This window comes from Oncorhynchus kisutch, unplaced genomic scaffold (assembly GCF_002021735.2).
Source record: "Oncorhynchus kisutch isolate 150728-3 unplaced genomic scaffold, Okis_V2 scaffold722, whole genome shotgun sequence".
NCBI classification, from domain to species: domain Eukaryota; kingdom Metazoa; phylum Chordata; class Actinopteri; order Salmoniformes; family Salmonidae; genus Oncorhynchus; species Oncorhynchus kisutch.
Genome location: NW_022262667.1, coordinates 45681 through 55262, shown reverse-complemented (window position 1 = coordinate 55262; position 9582 = coordinate 45681). Strand labels below are relative to the sequence as shown.

General features: G+C 46.1%; 1 protein-coding gene across 2 annotated transcripts in view; it reads right to left on the bottom strand.

The window, feature by feature from the left end:
• Nucleotides 1-979: 979 nt before the first annotated feature.
• LOC109886907 (CD82 antigen-like) overlaps nt 980-9582 on the bottom strand; it is a 28931-nt gene continuing 20328 nt past the window's right edge. The window contains exons 5-9 of one of the 2 annotated variants that reach the window (XR_004207636.1): nt 7039-7137; nt 4452-4628; nt 3938-4021; nt 1544-3060; nt 980-1507 (exon numbers count right to left, since the gene is read on the bottom strand). Coding sequence is in view for 1 of the 2 variants with exons in the window: in XM_031815998.1 (XP_031671858.1) it covers nt 2983-3060; nt 3938-4021; nt 4452-4628; nt 7039-7137 (438 nt within the window). In the remaining variant the exon portion in view is untranslated. Of the gene's footprint in view, nt 3061-3937; nt 4022-4451; nt 4629-7038; nt 7138-9582 lie in introns of both variants that reach the window. The other variant, XM_031815998.1, reaches the window with a different exon arrangement.

Genomic DNA, 9582 nt, shown 5'->3' with positions numbered 1-9582 from the left:
TCTGAATGGGGAAAGGGGAAATACCTAACCTGGGGGGGGGGGGGGGTTGGGGACCCCCAGTCTGCCCGTGAAGTGTCTCCAGGAGGGCATGTTGAGACAACCTGTAGAAACTCCTGTCCTCCTCATCTGGACCCTTTCCAACATGGACACTCCTTCTGGACTCTCTCTGACTGGTGTTCAGCGCATCTTTCCAACATGGACACTTCTTCTTCTGGACTCTCTCTGACTGGTGTTCAGCGCATCTTTCCAACATGGACACTCCTTCTTCTGGACTCTCTCTGACTGGTGTTCAGCGCATCTTTCCAACATGGACACTTCTTCTGGACTCTCTCTGACTGGTGTTCAGCGCATCTTTCCAACATGGACACTTCTTCTGGACTCACTCTGACTGGTGTTCAGCGCATCTTTCCAACATGGACACTTCTTCTTCTGGACTCTCTCTGACTGGTGTTCAGCGCATCTTTCCAACATGGACACTTCTTCTGGACTCACTCTGACTGGTGTTCAGCGCATCTTTCCAACATGGACACTTCTTCTTCTGGACTCTCTCTGACTGGTGTTCAGCGCATCTTTCCAACATGGACACTCCTTCTGGACTCTCTCTGACTGGTGTTCAGCGCATCTTTCCAACATGGACACTTCTTCTGGACTCTCTCTGACTGGTGTTCAGCGCATCTTTCCAACATGGACACTCCTTCTGGACTCTCTCTGACTGGTGTTCAGCGCATCTTTAACCATTAAAACACTGGGGACTTCTACTAGTCTCCTCTTCCTGTTTGCTGTGTGTGTGTGGTGATAACATGTGAATTGCATCCCTGTCTCTTACTGGTTCTCTCTAACTGGATAGTTGAACCTATATCTGAACCGCCACTTATTTTGGCGACCACCACATGGTATATGCTCTTTTTTCAGGGGGAAATAGCGTGCTACATGTTTCTCAGATTTGATTCTCTGGAGAAAATCGACAGACACACATAAGTCAGTCTTATTCAATGTTTATTGACCAAATCAAAACAGAGTCAATGGGGTGAGTATACGTCGACTGATCAAGCTAGTAGACAGAAGTTCAAGTTCTAAATTAATAGTCCTACCGGTAAAAAAAGAAAATGACTCCAAGGTCAAAGGTTATCAAAAGAAGAAAAGCCTAAATATAAAACAAAAACCTTAATTCAAAGTTTAATAATATACATGAATTTAAATCGGAATGATTTACTGTACATAAAGAATTTCTGGTCCAAAATGGATATTTTCTCAAGAACAAAATGGACGTTTTTCCTCTTAAAAAAACAAAAACAAAAAACAGAACCCAGCTTCTGTTATTTAAATTTGCTCTTCACTCACAGAAAAAGGTCACATAACAATTTTTTTTTGTTGATCAGGGTTAAAACAAAATGGTTCATTTCTTAACGAAACACAGTATGTTTGTCTTCTGAAGGAAAATGAGATATTTACGTGAAAGCCGTCATCACAAAAAAAAAGATGAAAATGCTTCAGAGTAACTCACAACCTGAAAAGATGAAAATGCTTCAGAGTAACTCACAACCCGAAAAGATGCCACAATCAACATAAACTTCATAACAAAGTATTCTGCTTGTCATCAAAAGATAATTGTAAACGGAGACTTTCTTTGCCACTGTGGGATAATTAAGAGCGCAACCCCTTTAAGAGCAGTCATTCACTAGATTCAGCAGAGGGATGATTTGTTTCTTGAGCGGATGGTCAAGGAGCCGGAACACAAATCATTTGTAGACTGAAAATTGACCTCAAGAAGACCAAATAGATATAATATTTATCTTAAGCTTGTTTAGATTTGTATACAGTCAGATATATCCCTCTGTTACGCGTGGGAATACTATAGAACAGATTTACATATATATATCTAGCTCAGAAAACGCAGCAAATAATATCCCCTGTGGGCCACCAGTTGGGGAAGCCCCCCCCTACGGGCCAAGACCCCCCCCCCTCCCCTACTTTAAAGTAGCAGAATCTTGGTCCTCTTTAGTATCTCATTATTCCTATTTACTTTAAACAAAATTATCAAGACAAAATATCAAAACTGCACAAAAAATGAAAAATACATCGAAAAACAACAAAAACATCACAAAGAAACCGCAGATTCAGAGGCTCACGAAATAGCAAACTAAATTATATACAAGGTACTATAACAAACAAACATGCATAACTCCTCAAGACACTGAAGAACAGAAAATTAAAAATATTTATTTTCCAGGAGTCCAATAACCCGAACTCTTCGTCTTCTAGTCAGGTCAACTCAATAAACGACCGTTAACCGAACTTGAGATCGGCGAACGCAACTCACATTTTCACAAATCTCCTAATTAAATTCTCCAATTGAAAATCTCATATTTTTACATTTTCAAAACATGATTAGTTACCCATCTATATCTGAAGTTAGGATTGGACCCTATGAGAGCTGACAAACAACGCCGATCATGATAGTTACCCATCTATATCTGAAGTTAGGATTGGACCCTATGAGAGCTGACAAACAACGCCGATCATGATCGATTCCTGATGATAAAATGGATCTTTCCCCAGAAGTCAAGGATGTGGTAGACTGCATCTGCCGAGGGTAGGAGAAGACCCTCCATCTCTTTCTACATCCTCGTCTTCTCTGTCCTCTCTTCACTCTTCCTGTCCTCACTTTCTCCACATCTCTCTTTCCTGTTTGTCTCTGTGACCCGGTCTGCTCTCGTCTTCCTCTCTAATCCATAACTACAGTCTCTAAAGTGCTCCGATGGAAACTGGACTGAGAGAAAAGGCAAGTGCCCCCCCCCCAAAAAAAACAAAAAACAAAAAAAATGAAAGCAAATAAACATCTGCACCGTGTGTGTGTGTGTATGTGTGTGTGTGTGTGTGTATGTGTGTGTGTGTGTGTGTATGTGTGTGTGTGTATGTGTGAGTGTGTGTGTGTGTGTGTGTGTGTGTGTGTGTGTGTCATAGCGTCCCCCGTCATCATCTTCAGTACTTTGGCACTTTGGTGTAATCCTCAGTGTGTATGCTCTTACACAGCCCTATGGACAGGATCATACCCAGGAGCTGTGGAAAGCAGAGGGTAGAGGTCAGGTTAACAGTATCACTATATCTAAAGCCTCTCAGGACGGTTCTCTCAATAGCTGTGACCAATGTACGCTTCTGTAGCAGGAAGTGTCTACATACATTGAAAAACAAGAGCTGCTGTCTTGGAAGTCACGTGGATTAAGTCAGAGGTCAGAAGCTGTTTCTGACAGGCATTTATTCCTCTTAATGATAAACATCTGTCTGGCTGAGAGAGACCTGCCTGACCGATATGATAACAATCTGTCTGGCTGAGAGAGACCTGCCTGACCGATATGATAACAATCTGTCTGGCTGAGAGAGACCTGCCTGACCGATTCTATAGAATGTATATGTTGTTCTGGTCCAGTAGAATGTATATGTTGTTCTGGTCCAGTAGAATGTATATGTTGTTCTGGTCCTGTAGAATGTTGTTCTGGTCCTGTAGAATGTTGTTCTGGTCCTATAGAATGTTGTTCTGGTCCTATAGAATGTTGTTCTGGTCCTATAGAATGTTGTTCTGGTCCTATAGAATGTTGTTCTGGTCCTATAGAATGTTGTTCTGGTCCTATAGAATGTTGTTCTGGTCCTATAGAATGTTGTTCTGGTCCTATAGAATGTTGTTCTGGTCCTATAGAATGTATATGTTGTTCTGGTCCTATAGAATGTTGTTCTGGTTCTATAGAATGTTGTTCTGGTTCTATAGAATGTTGTTCTGGTTCTATAGAATGTTGTTCTGGTCCTATAGAATGTTGTTCTGGTCCTATAGAATGTTGTTCTGGTCCTATAGAATGTTGTTCTGGTCCTATAGAATGTTGTTCTGGTTCTATAGAATGTATATGTTGTTCTGGTTCTATAGAATGTACATGTTGTTCTTTACCTCGATGACAGCCACTCCCAGGCAGACCCCCAGGATCACTCCAACGTTGGCAAACAGCCAGCTCTCTACACTGGAGTTACAGCCCTGAGGGACAGACAGACAGACAGAGACAGAGACGACACAGACAGACAGACAGACAAAGAGAGAGACGACACAGACAGAGACACAGACAGAGACACAGACACAGACACAGACAGAGACACAGACACAGACACAGACGACACAGACAGAGACACAGACAGAGACGACACAGACAGAGACAGAGACAGAGACATAGACACAGACAGACATGTATATTAAACACAGTCCAATATATTAACAGATGAGGGTGGTGTTGAGTGATGTTCATGTTGTAAGTATCTCAGTGATGGAGTCAAACATTGTGACCATATTTCAATGGACCAGACTTCCATGGAGTACTGATACACGTGTAGCACAATGACAAGCCTCTAATGTAGGAGTGTTCTCTCAATCAATCAACCAATCAATCAACTAATATATGAAGAGGTCTTACCCTGTCGTAGACGGGCCAATCATTTGACTGTGCCTCACAGAAACCACTGTCGGAGGAGGAGTTACCCTCAACCAGAGACACGTTCTGACAGGAACACGGGAACAACAGCTGGGAACTGTTCACTACGACAGCATTACCATGCCAGTCCATATGACCACTCCATCCACAACACTCCATCTGGAGAGAGAGGGGGATGGACGGAGGGAAGGAGAGAGAGAGGGGGGGATGGACGGAGGGAAGGAGAGAGAGAGGGGGGGATGGACGGAGGGAAGGAGAGAGAGAGGGGGGGATGGACGGAGGGAAGGAGAGAGAGAGGGGGGGATGGACAGAGGGAAGGAGAGAGAGAGGGGGGGATGGACGGAGGGAAGGAGAGAGAGAGGGGGGGGATGGACGGAGGGAAGGAGAGAGAGAGGGGGGGGATGGACGGAGGGAAGGAGAGAGAGAGGGGGGGATGGACGGAGGGAAGGAGAGAGAGGGGGGGGGGATGGACGGAGGGAAGGAGAGAGAGGGGGGGGGGATGGACGGAGGGAAGGAGAGAGAGAGGGGGGGGATGGACGGAGGGAAGGAGAGAGAGGGGGGATGGACGGAGGGAAGGAGAGAGAGGGGGGGATGGACGGAGGGAAGGAGAGAGAGGGGGGGCATGGACGGAGGGAAGGAGAGAGAGGGGGGGGATGGACAAAGGGAAGGAGAGAGGGGGATGGACGGAGGGAAGGAGAGAGAGAGGGGGATGGACGGAGGGAAGGAGAGAGAGAGAGGGGGATGGACGGAGGGAAGGAGAGAGAGAGAGGGGGATGGACGGAGGGAAGGAGAGAGAGAGAGGGGGATGGACAAAGGGAAGGAGAGAGAGAGAGGGGGATGGACAAAGGGAAGGAGAGAGGGGGATGGATGGAGTGAGGGGGATGGACAGAGGGAAGGAGAGAGAGAGAGGGGGATGGACAAAGGGAAGGAGAGAGGGGGATGGACAAAGGGAAGGAGAGAGGGGGATGGACGGAGGGAAGGAGAGAGAGAGAGAGGGGGATGGACAGAGGGAAGGAGAGAGAGAGAGAGGGGGATGGACGGAGGGAAGGAGAGAGAGAGAGAGGGGGATGGACGGAGGGAAGGAGAGAGAGAGAGGGGGATGGACGGAGGGAAGGAGAGAGAGAGAGGGGGATGGACGGAGGGAAGGAGAGAGAGAGAGGGGGATGGACGGAGGGAAGGAGAGAGAGAGAGGGGGATGGACGGAGGGAAGGAGAGAGGAGAGAGGGGGATGGACGGAGGGAAGGAGAGAGAGAGAGGGGGATGGACGGAGGGAAGGAGAGAGAGAGAGGGGGATGGACGGAGGGAAGGAGAGGGGATGAGAAAGAGAAGGGGAGGGAGAGAGAGCAAAAGGGGAGACATAGACAAAGAGAGAGTGATGAGAGAGCGAGAGAGGGGGGGAGAGAGAGCGAGAGAGGGGGGGAGAGAGAGCAAGAGAGGGGAAGGGAGAGGTAGAGAGAAAGAGAGAAAGTGGGAGAGGGAGAGGAGAGTCATTAAAAGGTAGACAATAATAGAGAGGAAACATGTCCAGAGAGAGAATGAGCGGGGAACCCCAAGAAGTCCAGTCGTTTTCAGATAGATCACCGCTGACTAGCAACCCTATACTGTAAGTATTGTTTTACAATGAAGTTAGGACAATGTTGAAGCTGCTGAAGGCGTTTACAAGGAGCTGAGAGGTGGAGTTTTCTCCACTTCCTTTTTTGAAATCACTTTTCCAGACAGACGGAGCTTTAAGAGCGTAAAGGCCTTCGTGTCCATTTCTAACAGCTGTGGTTTGGCTCCACTGAACAATACCTTTCTAACAGCTGTGGTTTGGCTCCACTGAACAATCCCTTTCTAACCGCTGTGGTTTGGCTCCACTGAACAATCCATTTCTAACAGCTGTGGTTTGGCTCCACTGAACAATACCTTTCTAACAGCTGTGGTTTGGCTCCACTGAACAATACCTTTCTAACAGCTGTGGTTTGGCTCCACTGAACAATCCTTTTCTAACCGCTGTGGTTTGGCTCCACTGAACAATCCATTTCTAACCGCTGTGGTTTGGCTCCACTGAACAATCCATTTCTAACCACTGTGGTTTGGCTCCACTGAACAATCCATTTCTAACAGCTGTGGTTTGGCTCCACTGAACAATCCATTTCTAACAGCTGTGGTTTGGCTCCACTGAACAAACCATTTCGATGTCTTTTATGACGTGTGTCAAATGACAAGTCTCATTACTGTACAGAGAGCCTTGTACCAGCCTCACACCCTAGCCTCACACCCTAGCCTCACACCCTAGCCTCACACCCTAGCCTCCTTACATCAGACGGTTTGTTTCACTTCACTAACTGACAGTTCTTTTCAATTGGTTAAGATTCATTGTGTTTTAATACATTTTACAACACTTTTTCCACTTTACCGTAAAAACTACAGGTCCTGTTAAACCTCTCTTGGTCGACTGGTGTGGTGACTTTTGAACTGGTTGGAATTGACCTCCGTTGCAAGTCAAAATAACACCCCCCCCCCCCCTCGTAGTTCAAAATGGTTAGAGTTAAGGGAAGATGATCCTAGATCTGTGCTCTCCTCTCACCGTCCTCTGTATGTAATCCCAGGCCTGCTCGGTGGTGCTGTTCTTCCCAGGGTAGTTGCTCAGGATCTGGGTCACGATGTTGGACATCTCCTTATTTAGCTGAGACAGAGATAGAGACAGACACAGAGACAGACACAGAGACAGACACAGAGACAGACACAGAGACAGACACAGAGAGAGAGAAACAGAGACACAGAGACAGACACAGAGATAGACGAGAAAGAGAGATGGGGGGAAACCAGTCAGTAAACCAGTCATTCAATGAGTCAAATCAGACAGCCAGTGTTGGTTTCTAAACTACTCTAAAAGTTTCTAAACACAAACACAAAACCTGGAGAGAAAATACAATGCCCAGAACTAGAGATACAATAAATAAATCTGAGTAAATTCCTGTAGAAAAATATCCCTGACTATTGAAAACTAGCATTGTTTTGTAATGTGTAGATGTTACAGCTCCCACTCATCTCTGACCCCCCCCCCCCCCCACTCATCTCTGACCCCCCCCACTCATCTCTGACCCCCCCCCCCCACTCATCTCTGACCCCCCCCACTCATCTCTGACCCCCCCCACTCATCTCTGACCCCCCCCACTCATCTCTGACCCCCCCCCCACTCATATCTGACCCCTCCTTTTAACAAGGGTGTATAGGGCTCCAGTCTATCACTATATAGGGAATAGGGCTCTGGTCTATAGTAGTACCACTATATAGGGAATAGGGCTCTGGTCTATAGTAGTACCACTATATAGGGAATAGGGCTCTGGTCTATAGTAGTGCACTATATAGGGAATAGGGCTCTGGTCTATAGTAGTACCACTATATAGGGAATAGGGCTCTGGTCTATAGTAGTGCCACTATATAGGGAATAGGGCTCTGGTCTATAGTAGTACCACTATATAGGGAATAGGGCTCTGGTCTATAGTAGTACTACTATATAGGGAATAGGGCTCTGGTCTATAGTAGTACTACTATATAGGGAATAGGGCTCTGGTCTATAGTAGTACCACTATATAGGGAATAGGGCTCTGGTCTATAGTAGTACTACTATATAGGGAATAGGGCTCTGGTCTATAGTAGTACTACTATATAGGGAATAGGGCTCTGGTCTATAGTAGTACTACTATATAGGAATAGGGCTCTGGTCTATAGTAGTACTACTATATAGGGAATAGGGCTCTGGTCTATAGTAGTACCACTATATAGGGAATAGGGCTCTGGTCTATAGTAGTACCACTATATAGGGAATAGGGCTCTGGTCTATAGTAGTACCACTATATAGGGAATAGGGCTCTGGTCTATAGTAGTACCACTATATAGGGAATAGGGCTCTGGTCTATAGTAGTACCACTATATAGGGAATAGGGCTCTGGTCTATAGTAGTACCACTATATAGGGAATAGGGCTCTGGTCTATAGTAGTACCACTATATAGGGAATAGGGCTCTGGTCTATAGTAGTACCACTATATAGGGAATAGGGCTCTGGTCTATAGTAGTACCACTATATAGGGAATAGGGCTCTGGTCTATAGTAGTGCCACTATATAGGGAATAGGGCTCTGGTCTATAGTAGTACCACTATATAGGGAATAGGGCTCTGGTCTATAGTAGTACCACTATATAGGGAATAGGGCTCTGGTCTATAGTAGTACCACTATATAGGAAATAGGGCTCTGGTCTATAGTAGTACCACTATATAGGGAATAGGGCTCTGGTCTATAGTAGTACCACTATATAGGGAATAGGGCTCTGGTCTATAGTAGTACCACTATATAGGGAATAGGGCTCTGGTCTATAGTAGTACCACTATATAGGGAATAGGGCTCTGGTCTATAGTAGTACCACTATATAGAGAATAGGGCACTGGTCTATAGTAGTATCACTATATAGGGAATAGGGCACTGGTCTATAGTAGTACCACTATATAGGGAATAGGGCTCTGGTCTATAGTAGTACCACTATATAGGGAATAGGGCTCTGGTCTATAGTAGTACCACTATATAGGGAATAGGGCTCTTTCAGGTGTGTGTCGTTAAAGAGCAGAACGACAGGAAGTTGAAACGAGTTTTGTTTTGAACCTTTATTGAACCAGGAAGTCTCATTGAGGTCAGAAGGGAGACCTGGCATGTCTTCCTGTGGTGAGACATGTGCTCTCTCAATGAGCCTTTCCAACATTCCTCGCTTCCCATCTCCTCACTTCCTATATCCTCACCTCCTTCTCAACCGTAGGCCCAGCGACAGGCCCAGCGACAGGCCCAGCGACAGGCCCAGCGTGGTTAGCTACATGATTTGGAACATGTCTGTTGTGTTGAAATGCTTAGTTATAGTGAACAGAGTTTTACTGAGAAATCAGATACTGTTTAAAGTACTGAAGCAGCAACATGTCCAGTCTTGTCCATCTGGCAGAGAGGCTGCAGCCGCCGGCTGGTAGCTGAAAAATAACTGAAGCTGGAGACGCACATCTGGAGAGGCCTCAGTGTGGCGGTAGGGAGAGGCCTCAGTGTGGCGGTAGGGAGAGGCCTCAGTGTGGCGGTAGGGAGAGGCCTCA